The sequence below is a fragment of the Culex quinquefasciatus genome, chromosome 2 (assembly GCF_015732765.1).
Source record: "Culex quinquefasciatus strain JHB chromosome 2, VPISU_Cqui_1.0_pri_paternal, whole genome shotgun sequence".
NCBI lineage: Eukaryota > Metazoa > Arthropoda > Insecta > Diptera > Culicidae > Culex > Culex quinquefasciatus.
Window position 1 is genome coordinate 86,290,955 of NC_051862.1, and position 13,642 is coordinate 86,304,596.

Genomic DNA, 13,642 nt, shown 5'->3' on the forward strand with positions numbered 1-13,642 from the left:
AATCATAACTTTTTTTTCCATCCTGCTGCAGCTGGTGGATTCGATTGATTGCCTAAACTTTTACTAGAAATTTTCCACTAAAATCAAAGCTTTGAACAATCTTAAAATCAACTTTTTTTTAGTTTGTTCCCATTACTGCAAGTTTTGCTTCGGTTCGTCTAGTTCCGTTTCATGTATCAACAACTGCTCCATCGCGTCTCATGGACCGTGCTTGAGGGAAGAAATTCACTACGCGCATCAAGGTGACGAGAATTTCTTTTAATAAATTAATCCCAATTGACTAAATTTATTCAATTTAAGGAGTTTGATCACCGTCCGTCTGTCGAACAGATTCGTTCATAGTAGTGCCGCTGGTAGAGCGAGTAACAAGTCCGGAAGTTCCGCCACGATGAACGCTGCCTCGCTGCCGAAGATTGCCACGACGGCTCCGGTCACGGTTGGGGCGGACAAGCTGACACGGTTCGATGACATCGTAAAATCCCAACAGGACAATCGCCTCTATCGGGGGTTGAGGTTGAGCAACGGGTTGAAGGTGCTGCTGATTTCGGATCCGACCACGGACAAGTCTGCGGCAGCGTTGGCGGTTGAGGTTGGCCACTTGAGCGATCCGGATGAGATTCCGGGGTTGGCGCACTTTTGCGAGCACATGCTGTTTCTTGGAACGAAAAAGTACATTAACGAAAACGATTATATGGCATTTTTGTCGGAGAACGGAGGTAGCTCGAATGCCGCCACTTATGCCGACACGACCAAGTATTACTTCGATGTGGTTCCGGAGAAGCTGCAGGAGGCGTTGGACCGGTTTTCGCAGTTTTTCATTGCGCCGTTGTTTACGGAGTCGGCCACGGAGAGGGAGATAAATGCGGTGCATTCGGAGCATGAGAAGAATCTCTCGATGGACGTTTGGCGGATACGGCAGGTCAACAAGTCGTTGTGCGATCCGAAACATCCGTACAATAAGTTTGGAACGGGTAGCAAGAAGACGCTGCTGGAGGATCCAAAGCTGAGCAAGATTAACATCCGGGAAGAGCTAATGAAGTTCCACTCGAAGTGGTACTCGGCGAATATCATGAGTTTGGCGGTATTCGGGAAGGAATCTCTGGACGAGCTGGAGTCGATGGTGGTGTCGATGTTTTCGGATATTGAGAACAAGAACGTGACGTCCCCTTGCTGGAAGGACCTTCCCTTTAAGGAGGAGCATTTGGCCACGAAGACGACGGTGGTTCCGGTCAAGGACACGCGCTCGCTGACAATCACCTTCCAAACGGAAGATCTGGAACGGTACTACAAGGCCGGACCGGAGCACTACGTCAGTCATCTGATTGGCCACGAAGGAGCTGGTAGTATTCTGTCGGAGTTGAAGGCGAAAGGTTGGTGCAACAACCTGGTCGGTGGCTACAGCACAATCGGACGCGGGTTTGGATTCTTCGAAGTGATGGTAGACCTGACTCAGGACGGATTCGACCACGTCGACGACATCGTGAAGATAATTTTCCAGTACATTCACATGCTCAAGACGGAAGGTCCCCAAAAGTGGATCTTTGAAGAGTATTGCGACCTGTGCGAGATGCAATTCCGCTTCAAGGACAAGGAGAATCCACTCTCCTTGGTTTCCAACGTGGTCCACTCCATGCAGAGCTATCCACTGGAGGAGGTCCTCGCCGCACCGTATCTCATTTCCGAGTGGCGTCCGGAGCTGATCGAAGAGTTGTGGAACAAGTTCTTCCCGCAGAACGCGCGCATCACCGTCGTAGGTCAAAAGTGTGAAAGCGTCACAAATCAGGAAGAGGAATGGTACGGCACCAAGTACTCGAGCGAGGCCATTCCGAAGAACGTGCTCGAAGAGTGGGCCAAACCGGATCTTAACGCTAATCTGCACCTGCCCGAGCGAAACCCCTTCATCCCGACGGACTTCGAGCTGGTTCCGGTGGATGCGGACATCCAGAGCACGCCCGTAATCATCCACAACACGCCAATGATCCGTGTTTGGTTCAAGCAGGACGTCGAGTTTTTAAAGCCCAAAACGTTGATGAATTTGGACTTTTGTTCGCCGATCGTGTACTCGGACCCGCTGAACTGCAACCTGACGCATCTGTTCGTGCAGCTGTTCAAGGATCACCTGAACGAGTATCTGTACGCAGCCGATTTGGCAGGGTTGCGACTGGTGGTTTCGAATACAACGTATGGAATAAGTGTAAGTAGTTTTTTTGGACAGTTTGATTTATTTCCAATTTATAGTTTTTAAAACTAAAAGCCTAAAATTTAAAAATTTGGAAATTGCAAGATTCCAAGGCCGTGGTGTAGGGGTAAGCGTGATTGCCTCTCACCCAGTCGGCCTGGGTTCGATCCCAGACGGTCCCGGTGGCATTTTTCGAGACGAAATTTGTCTGATCACGCTTTCCGTCGGACGGGGAAGTAAATGTTGGCCCCGGTCTAACCTAGAGGGTTAGGTCGATAGCTCAGTCCGGGTGTAGGAGTCGTCTCCCTGGGTCCTGCCTCGGTGGATTCGCTGGTAGGCAGTTGGACTAACAATCCAAAGGTCGTCAGTTCGAATCCCGGGGTAGTTGGAAGCTAAGGTGTAAAAAGAGGTTTGCAATTGCCTCAACAATCAAGCCTTCGGACAATTTGTTTCGAGTAGGAATCTTGCAATCGAGAACGCCAAGGCAATGCTGTAGAGCGAATAATTTGATTTTTGATTTGAAGATTCCAAAAATTAAAAAATATATAAATTTCTGAATTTTAAATTTCTATTTTTTTATTTTTTTTGTAATTCAAAAATTCCTAAGCTTCAAATTTCAAATTCTCAAAAAACATAGGTATTTCGAAATTCCAAGATTCTTAAATTGCATATTTCTAAAAAAAATCATGTCGATGCCTCTGTGTCCTCTTGTTCTAAACTTGCAGGGTTTCTTTTCTACTTAGCATAGCACAGAAGCACCGGTTTGTTACATGTTAAATGTAACAATTATAAAAACTTTAGCTCTTCTTTTGAACTTTCAAGTCCCTAAATTTATATTTAAAAAAAAACTTCAGAAAACTTTTAATTCTCATATTGAAGAATTTGTTTTTTTTTTAAATTCTGCAATCCTAAAATTTCAGAAATCTTAGCTCCTTTATGACTAAAATGTTAACATTTGGGTCATTCCATCTGAAGCGGAACAGCATTTGAAAATTACCCTCTCCGATCCTGCTCAAATTTGGCAGAGCTGTTGATACTATCAAAGCATGCAAGAATCCCGAATTTCATCCAAATCGGACCACCCCCTCCATTTTTGTACCTCCCCAAAAAATTGACTTTTTGGCGATTTTTGACCAAACCTCCTAGTTTCAAACGGCGATAGCTCAGGAACCACAAATCTCAGAAGGTCGGTCTTAGACTCAATTTTGAAGGAAATTGGACGTAGAATCCATTTCCGTGATCAAAATTTTGATTAATTTATTTTTTCTACCTGTATTGCGCAATTGAAAACTTTAAACGGCCGTATCTCAAAACACCCCAACTTATTTTTTTGATTTGACCTCACCATCGTGTTCCCGGCCAATTTTACATAAGAATCACTTATCGACAGAAATGAATATGTTTCATTCCAGAGATATCGAATTTTAAAGTTTAGTGTTTTCGAGATTACCTACATCAGCTTCATTCGCCGCATCTGCTAGAAGCACACAGGCGAGCTGATCAATAACTGCTACCTGGTCATTTATTGAAATAATATTTCATCATAAATAATCTTTATCAAATTGTGCAAAAAATAACTGTATAACACTGTAGGAATCTGGAGTTTAATCGCGAATGTGTATCTGCTCAAAAAAAATAATGAAGTGAATTTCTGTGCTAACCCATAGGATAGAGTAAAAACGACACACAGTTAAGGGCAGAATTGGAATCCGACGAAGCGAGCAGGAAAATGAAATCTTGTTAGTAACACTGAACAATAAGTGCACGATACATTATTGAGTAAAACATATGAAAAAAAATTGTTTATACGTTGTACTCTAGTGGAGTATGAAAAGGATTTCTGGATACCTTACAGAAATCCTTTTCATACTCCACCAAAAATTTAAGAAAATAACAAAGTTTGATCTGCTGCAAAGTGGCTAATTCCCCAAATTTAGTTGCGATGATTTTGACACCGTCCGAACTACAGTTTTTTTTCTTCTTTAATTCTTAGATTCTTGGAACACAATACGGCTGCTGTCCTCACGTATAAGGATTTTTTTTTTATTAAATGTACCTTGACCAAAATCATCATTTAATCAAATGGAGCTGGCTCACAATATAAAAATTGATTTAATATGATCAATCTTTGAAACCATAAATCAGATTTGCCAAATTATGGCAATGTGTCAATAATAAACTATAATAATAATAATAATAATAATAATAATAATAATAATAATAATAATAATAATAATAATAATAATAATAAAGCAGGTTTTGGGGTTTTGCTGAATGGCACTATTTTGCTACCGCCCATGACAAAGGCCCTAGTCATGGCCTCGAAGGTACTCTAAAACGGTTAGCAACACGTAAAAACGGTGCATTCAAAATAACCCAATAAATATTCCTTTCACAAAAATAGTTTGATCAAGGTAGGGAACAGCATCTAATTTCAGCGTTCCTCTAATGTTGCCATAGCTTATTAAAAGCGTTTTCAACTGAAATCGAGTGATAAATAGCTCAATGAGAAGTGAACAAGCAAGTTTCTATCAAAAGTTTTGCAAATTTTGTTGTTCAAATAGTGAAAATGAGCAAATTGGATGAAACTAGGAGCGAGGACTTAACCTGGCAAACATACGAGAATTTCCCTATTAGCCATTTGAATAAATATTTGCGTAAAATTATAAAAATATAAATTAAATTAATCATCTCCCAGAACACCAGGTAGCAGTTATTGATCAGCTCGCCTGTGTGCTTCTAGCAGATGCGGCGAATGAAGCTGATGTAGGTAATCTAGAAAACACAAAACTTTAAAATTCGATATCTCTGGAACGAAACATATTCATTTCTGTCGATAAGTGATTCTTATGTAAAATTGGCCAAGGAACACGATGGTGAGGTCAAATCAAAAAAATAAGTTGGGGTGTTTTGAGATACGGCCGTTTAAAGTTTTCAATTACGCAATACAGGTAGAAAAAATAAATTAATCAAAATTTTGATCACGGAAATGGATTCTACGTCCAATTTCCTTCAAAATTGAGTCTAAGACCGACCTTCTGAGATTTGTGGTTCCTGAGCTATCGCCGTTTGAAACTAGGAGGTTTGGTCAAAAATCGCCAAAAAGTCAATTTTTTGGGGAGGTACAAAAATGGAGGGGGTGGTCCGATTTGGATGAAATTCGGGATTCTTGCATGCTTTGATAGTATCAACAGCTCTGCCAAATTTGAGCAGGATCGGAGAGGGTAATTTTCAAATTTGCACTTTTTCGTGCACAGTTGAGATGGAATGACCCATTTGAGGTTTCTAAACTCTAAAAATTCTAAACTGTTAAATTTAAAATTTTGTATTGCATAAATACATTCTATAATGCAAAATTTATTAAATTCCTACATTTAAAAATCAAAGAAAAATCGAAAACATACGTTCCATACTACTTAAAATTTTAAAGTTCTGATAGTCATTAAATTCAAAATCCGAATAAATCTCTAGGGGTTAATCACTTCGAGTATACTTCATACGCGTATCATACGTGACTAGTTGGCGTTTATTCAGGGAAAAGGGTTGACACAGAGTGGGTGGTGTTTATATAAAAGAATGCGCGTGGCAAAGCCTACTGCGCCTAAAGCTAACTAAATCTAATCACCAGGGCCGCACTTAGGGTTGACTTCCAACAATACGCACATAATATTCTCATTGTCTGCATACCGTATTGACGATATAGACCCCATATTCGTCGTATTTGAGGTCATATCTACCCAAATATTGGCTTCATATTGGTGCAATATCAGAAGTGAATTGCCCTTTGATAAATCTTCTATTTTCAAGTTTTTTTCAGACTCAAATAATATAATTGTATTTTTAATTTCTAAAATTTAACAACACCTATTTGAAAATTTATAAATTTATAAAACTGTCAAACTTTTCAAATTAAAATGTTATTCCATTAATTTTGAAGCTTTAAATATTTGAATTCTTAACCCTCTACTGCCCAAATTTCTACGAATTTTTTTTTCCCATGTCCAGGAGGTCATTTTGAACAACTTTTGTTCTATGAAAAACTTTACTTCTTTTTTATGTTTTCTTGTTTCATGGTTAGTAATTTAATTTGCATTTATCTTGTTTAGTTTATGTTTGTTTAGGTAGTATTTGGCCTATATTTTTTAATAGCTGATCATTAGCTATCAAAAAAAAAATATGTTTTAGCGATAATATATTTGTTTACGAGGGATAAAACTTTTATCATGATTTCACCATAATTTTAAATATTTTTAAATGGTGGTGGTTATTTGTTTATTTGAGGCAGCCAAAACTTAAAAGCAATCGACCATTGACAGATATTGACGATATTTGAGATAGCTTTGGAGTCAGCTATCGTCATCGACCCGATCGTTGAATGTTCAATGACATATCGCCGGTCATGACGCTATTGCGCCGGTCATGATCGTCATTTGAATGCGACCGCTGGTTCATACATACAAAGTTGACACGAGAATGCTCCGAGTACAATACTCAATCAACCGACGACGCATGCTCTTTCTCTCTTTTTCTTTCTTGTGTGTGTAAAGGAGCTATTACACTACGGCAAACACACACACAAACTCGCTTATTGACGTAGACTTACGTCTTTGTCGAAGGTACTTGGGTGCCATTCCAAAAAACCCGGGCCGAAGGCCCTGGAATATTGCGTCATCCGTCAATCGCTTATATCTTCCTTCCCTCAAATCGAATCGGCACGATTTTGGTTCCATTCGATTCGAAAATTATTCAGCAATTTGCTATTAAATTTTCAATGTTGGCAAAATAGTTTTACTATTGTAACAACTCAATGTTTTAAAATGTTTTTTTTTTTGCAGGCCAAGGATTGATACCTAAAAGCATGCAATGGCACTGACCTTGTTGCGTGCTCTTCGGTTGACGTCCACGTAAGGAACATCCTGGAAGGAGCGTAACTAACTACATCCGTAGTTCTGTTAGATCATCCGAATTATCTTGATCAGAACAGTATAGCTCTGGTTCCTTGCGAGTGTCCTATTTTCTTACCTCCACGTTGGCTTGGTTTTCATGATGACCTAGCTGGTGGCCTGTGGAAACGGATCGTAAACCTTTGACCACCGCGGGTCAGAGTCGAGACGGCTAAAATAAAGGGGCGCGACAATGTGGGAAAGGGAAGTAATTTGTGATTGTAGACGGTATTGTTTTGATTCGCAGTATGTTGAGTCAACTGCTGTGGATGTACCTGAAACATCGCACAATGGGGTTTCTATTCTCTTCATTTTCAGCTACCACCTATCTCCTATTTTTATTTTGCTCTTCTAATTCCCAATTCTTCACTGATTCTTCTATTTAATATCCAACATTTGATTTTAATTTTACTAACTTTTGATTATCTTATCTCTCAAAGCTTTTCCACTCTTTTCTATCAATTGATACTGCTGTAACAAACTTTGTTTTGTTTTTTTTTCCCTTAAAATATACTTTTCCTTAATGTACTAGTAATATCAAGTCTATTGATCATTCGCCTAATCTTTTTTGATTTCATTGCGAATTTATTTATTTGAATAATTCTTTATCTGTCCTATAAATTATCATTACTATAATCTAAGCTTGTTTTGTATCTCTATTTATTAACTATTGTCTAATTTTACATCTAATACATCTAGCTTCTCATTTTTATTCTTCAAAATACGCTCATAAATCTCTTACTATTGATACTTGACTTTTATAAAATAAATTCTCTCTTACTGTCAATTGTTTTCAATCTACACCCTTTTTTCAAACAAGTGAGGTTTGAGTCCTTACTCAATTTATGGAATGGTTAAAGGATTAACACAAATATTACTATTGTATTTTTGGTAAACTTTTATAACATGCTTAGGACCAAAAATTGTAACAAAACACCGCGACAAAAGAAATAGCAACATATAAACACGACTCAACACTAGAAAAGATTTCAGGAGAAAACAATACACAGTAAAATAACACATTATGCTTCCAAACTTTCATTCGGTTCGCGAAAAAATCGTTTTTCGTTCTTCTCTCCTCCATTCGATGTTTTATTGTTTAAATAAGGCTTTCTAGTCAAAGATTTAGCAACACATTCAAAGGAAGGTTACATGGCAGTTGCGGTCCGATTGAGTTGACTGGAGTGTGCAAGTTCTGGCTTGTTGGGGGGTCCATCTCTATATGGAAAACTCTATGTCCACATCTCAAAACTTTACGTAGTCTACGCCATTCCGGTTATGTCTGTGACATAACTACTTTGACTTTTTTGACAGTTTGCCCGACGACGTTTGCCAGTTTGCCTGCTTTGTTTGTACAAACGTCAGCCTGCATACATTTTGCCTTGTTTGCGAGTTCGCCGCAAACAAGTTTGCGAGTTTGTTTGTTTGCGATAGTATAATGGCTCCTTAAGTGTGGTGACAGCAATCATTTGAACGCTGTCATGGGCATGATAGGAATTTCGGTAGAATTTCACCGAACGAGTTTGGCGCAAATGAAAGAGTTGGTGTGAGTTAAATGACTGTGCGATTGACTTTGCATTGCGTTTACATCATTCGTTCGGATGTGTGTAAGCGAGAGCAGAGTATCAAAGTCAGATGGACGCAGTGAAAACTAAATACGAGCACAGTCAAATGTCAGAAAAAAAATCGATTGATCACAAGAATTGGAGGCAGCTTTAACTTTCGAAGTCATTCACTGCCTTTTTTCAAATGAGCCAAACAATAAATAAAGATTTGCGTAGAAAATAATATTTTTTTGTTCTCAGTTGATAACGCCTTCATTTTTTTTTTCATTTAAATGTAAATTAAAAAACTTCCTATTTTCAAAATTTGAACTGTTTTATTTTTTTTTTAAATAGCGAACATCGTAATAACAAGAAAACGACCGTAATATTCAGATTACCTATTTAAATATTTGGATCAATCATCGATGATTTGCATAATCAGTGTTTTGGGACTTCTTTGCAGGTTTCAATTGGCGGCTACAGCCACAAGCAGCACATTCTGCTCGAGAAGGTGCTGGACAATTTGTACAACTTTAAGATCGACGAGAAGCGGTTCGACATCCTGAAGGAGCAGTACGTGCGCAATCTGAAGAACTACAACGCCGAGCAGCCCTACCAGCACGCGGTTTACTATCTGGCGCTGCTGTTGACCGAGCAGGCCTGGTCCAAGCAGGAGCTGATTGACGCGGCCGATTGTAAGTAGGCTTTTTTGAAACCGAACACCAGAGTGCATTGTTGTCCTACAGTTGTAACAGGATTTGTTGCTTGGTTGACAAACTAGATGGCGACACTTAAAATGTATTCCTTTTGTTTCCAGTACTCTCCGTGGATCGCCTGCGATCGTTCATCGACGAGCTGCTTTCTCGAATGCACGTCGAGTGCTTCATCTACGGCAACGTGAACAAAGAAAACGCGCTGGAAATCTCCGGCAAGGTCGAAGACAAGCTGAAGAACACGGACGCCAGCGTGGTTCCGCTGTTGGCGCGCCAGCTGATGCTGAAGCGAGAGTACAAGCTGAACAATGGTGAGCAGAGTCTTCTTTCTAAGCGTTCTCACAACAATAACAAAATCAATCTTTCAGGTGAAAACTGTCTCTTTGAAACGAACAACGACTACCACAAGAGTTCGTGTGCCGAGCTGTATCTGCAGTGTGGCATGCAGGACGATCAGTCCAACGTTTTTGTCGACTTGGTTACGCAGATCCTGAGCGAACCGTGCTACAATCAGTTACGCACCAAGGAGCAGCTCGGGTACATTGTGTTTTGCGGGTCGCGCAAGTCGAATGGCGTCCAGGGCATTCGGGTAATCGTACAGTCTGCGAAACATCCGGCGTACGTCGAGGAGAGGATCGAGCACTTTTTGAATGGAATGATTGTGAGCTACTTTTATTAATCACTTAAAACAACATTAATATCAATACCCTTACTTATTTAAGGAACAACTGGAAAACATGAGCGAAGAGGAGTTCAAGCGCCACAAGGAAGCGCTGGCGGCGCAAAAGCTGGAAAAGCCCAAGCGGCTGTCGACGCAGTTTGGCAAATTTTTGACCGAGATTTCTCTGCAGCAGTACCACTTCAATCGGGCCCAGGTGGAGGTCGCGTTTCTACAGACACTGACCAAGCAGCAGATCATCGAGTACTATAAGGTGAGTCTGTATTTTGGTTATACTACTGATGACGATAGAAAAAAAATATGGTCCAGGTTTCCGGTAATGTTCCGAAATATCTTGAGCAGTGTTGCAAATGAGTTATAGAACAAAAACTATCATCTGATGATTTCTGTACCAAAATATCAAAGCCGTAATTGTTAAACAGATTTCGGCAGATCCGTGGTAGATTTTATTGTATTAATTCATTAGCATTGAACTGTCAAAAATCCACCAAAGCATCTACCACAATGATCAAACACAAAATTTAAACATTCTTGGAGAAAAATTAAAAAGATCAAAATATTCAAAAATTAAAGCTCTAAATTCAAAATTCAAAGTTCCAGAAATTCAAATATATTTAAATATAACTTTCAAAGTTGATTAAGCAAAAAAAAACATATTTTTTAATATTCCAAAATGAAAAATCCTAAATTTAAAATCCTAAAATTTTAAAATTTTAAAATTCTAAAATTCTAAAATTCTAAAATTCTAAAATTCTAAAATTCTAAAATTCTAAAATTCTAAAATTCTAAAATTCTAAAATTCTAAAATTCTAAAATTCTAAAATTCTAAAATTCTAAAATTCTAAAATTCTAAAATTTAAAATTCTAAAATTTAAAATTCTAAAATTCTAAAATTTAAAATTTAAAATTCTAAAATTTAAAATTCTAAAATTCTAAAATTTAAAATTCTAAAATTCTAAAATTTAAAATTTAAAATTCTAAAATTCTAAAATTTAAAATTTTAAAATTCTAAAATTTTAAAATTCTAAAATTTAAAATTTAAAATTTAAAATTCTAAAATTCTAAAATTTAAAATTCTAAAATTTAAAATTTAAAATTTAAAATTCTAAAATTCTAAAATTCTAAAATTCTAAAATTTAAAATTCTAAAATTTAAAATTCTAAAATTCTAAAATTTAAAATTTAAAATTCTAAAATTTAAAATTCTAAAATTCTAAAATTCTAAAATTCTAAAATTCTAAAATTCTAAAATTCTTAAATTCTTAAATTCTTAAATTTTTAAATTCTTAAATTCTTAAATTTTAAAATTCTAAAATTCTAAAATTCTAAAATTCTAAAATTCAATAAATTCTAAAATTCTAAAATTCTAAAATTCTAAAATTCTAAAATTCTAAAATTCTAATATTTTAAAATTTTAAAATTCTAAAATTCTGAAATTCTGAAATTCCTAAATTCTGTGAGATTGAGAAGGAATTTTCTCAGCAAAGAAAGCTAAACGTGAGACATTAAAGATTTTTTGGAACAACACAACGCCTAGCAACACAAGTCGAAGTCGTGCGTAAAGTGCGTCAATTGATAGGGAAATTTTACAGCTAATTTCTGCAGATTTATTGTTAAGCTTGAAAGAACAGAATCTCATGGTAAACATTGTCTATCTCAGGACTACATCATCTTGGGAGCACCCTCCCGCCGCTCCCTCTCGATCCACGTGGTGTCAACGGCGGAGGGCGGAGCCGGCCACCGGGACGCCCCACCCGAGGCGACCGAGCGCTCCACCAACGAAACCGCCGACGCGAAGGACTTTGTCAAGGTGTGCGATCTGGCCAGCTTCAAATCGACGCGCGCCCTCTACCCGATGGTGCAGCCATACATCGACATCAAACCAAAGGGCAGTAAGTGTAAGTTGTAGATTTGTTTTTTGTTTCTTTTTGGAGTTGTTTTAGGTTAATCATATCCGTTTAGACTCTTTAGTTTTTGGTGCTAGCCCTTTTTGCACCATTTATAGATGAATTTTGTTATCTTTTTTGTAGATATTTTTGTTGTATAATTTGTTTGAAGTATAAAAAACCCAGGCAAGCAGCTGTCAGTAATATATAATCAGTGTTTAAAGTACTTAACGTGCGAGTTCACTCAGAGAGTTTCAGATATATTGTTAAGCCATAAAATACAAAATTGCACCAAAATTTAAATATCATGGAAAGTAGCTTAGCCGAAGAATGGGGTTCACAGATAGATGACGACCTCGACGAGTATTTTATCCTGTTTCAAGTAAGAGTTGGTCAGCAAGGCCCGGTACGGGATTGTGAACCCCGTATTTGTGTTCCAAAACTCGTGCGAATTGAGGTCACTGAATGGCACTCCCTGTGAAATGAAGAAAAAAAAAAGTAATAAGAATAAACACTATCAGCTAACCGCAAAAAAGGCGATCCCAATGTTCCGAAACTGCCCTAACCCACCTGATTCAGCAGGATGATCTTGTGTCGCAGAAACTTTTTCGTTTCCACCGCTCCGTACAGCGTTCCTTCCTGCAGGATCACGTTGGGCTTTTTGCGCAGTTCGTCGTCCATCGGCGACAGTTGCTCAACCTGCAGGTAGATGTTGTCCTTGCCGTCGTGGTTCAGCGTGGCTTTGAGCCGCAAATTGAGACCAGATATCACAAACACCGGACTGGTCAGCGTGGTCAGGTTCGATTGGAGCCGCTGGGTAAAGTGCTCGATCTTCCAGAAGTACTTGAACACCTTGGCGTCGCCGCTGGAAACGACAGTGTTGTTGAAACGGTACACCTCGTAGTCGCGCAGGCCACCGCTGGTGTATATAAAATAAAAAAAAGTATTTTAAAAAAAGATATGAAAAAATATATAGCAACGTAGCTCGGAAGGCACGTCGAGTGTGAAATGGATCTTTAGATTCTCATACTTTTCCCATAATGGAATACCACCATGCGAAAACAAGCAACAATTTACAAAGAAGGAAGGGGGGAACTCTTGATCTGGTCGAAGCTTGTTTTCAAAAGATCAAAGTTTAAAATAGATACATTTAAAGAAAATATAAATTCGAAACTCAACATAAAAAAAACAAGAATTACTTTTTTTAATTTTTATATTTACAGATTTTAAAATTCTGAAATTAAAAAAATTGGGCATTTTTACAAAGTGTTAACCTTTTCTTCAAAAAACGTTAACGGAGCTTTAAATAACCAGTATCTGAATCTTAAAACATTAATTGACAACCCAAGTAACCACCCAGCACGAAAAGAAATCTTAAATTGGCTGCTAAACAGCATTGAAAAGCAAATTAGTCATAAAACAGCTAAACTCAATACAAATCAGCTCTAAAACGAATGCTCTAAATGAGGCTGAAATAGAGCTCATTTGATGCTGCCACTGGCAACACTGCAACACAATATTTCATCAAACTGGCAACACGATGTTTTTACGTGTAAGAGCGAAAGAGAAAGCACAATGACATGAAACCAAATATGAGCAGTTCTCTACGGAATCGGTCTTTTTTCTTTAATTTTAATTTTTGTATTTTTTAATCCGGCTGAAACTTTTTTGGTGCCTTAGGTATGCCCAAAGAAGCCAT

General features: G+C 37.9%; 2 protein-coding genes across 3 annotated transcripts in view; one reads left to right on the plus strand and one right to left on the minus strand.

Moving 5' to 3' along the window:
- On the plus strand, positions 1-12,478 carry LOC6037714 (insulin-degrading enzyme). Its single transcript, XM_001847545.2, has 7 exons — positions 1-242; positions 301-2,194; positions 9,130-9,361; positions 9,484-9,690; positions 9,748-10,040; positions 10,102-10,311; positions 11,718-12,478. Exons 1-7 carry the CDS (start codon positions 172-174, stop codon positions 11,964-11,966), a joined length of 3,156 nt encoding a protein of 1,051 aa, XP_001847597.2. The 5' UTR covers positions 1-171; the 3' UTR covers positions 11,967-12,478.
- LOC6037713 overlaps positions 12,091-13,642 on the minus strand; it is a 22,187-nt gene continuing 20,635 nt past the window's right edge. For both annotated transcript variants that reach the window (XM_038258530.1, XM_038258531.1), the window contains exons 3-4: positions 12,514-12,862; positions 12,091-12,418 (exon numbers count right to left, since the gene is read on the minus strand). In XM_038258530.1, the coding sequence (XP_038114458.1) occupies positions 12,281-12,418; positions 12,514-12,862 (487 nt within the window). In that variant the 3' untranslated portion in view covers positions 12,091-12,280. The remainder of the gene's footprint in view (positions 12,419-12,513; positions 12,863-13,642) is intronic.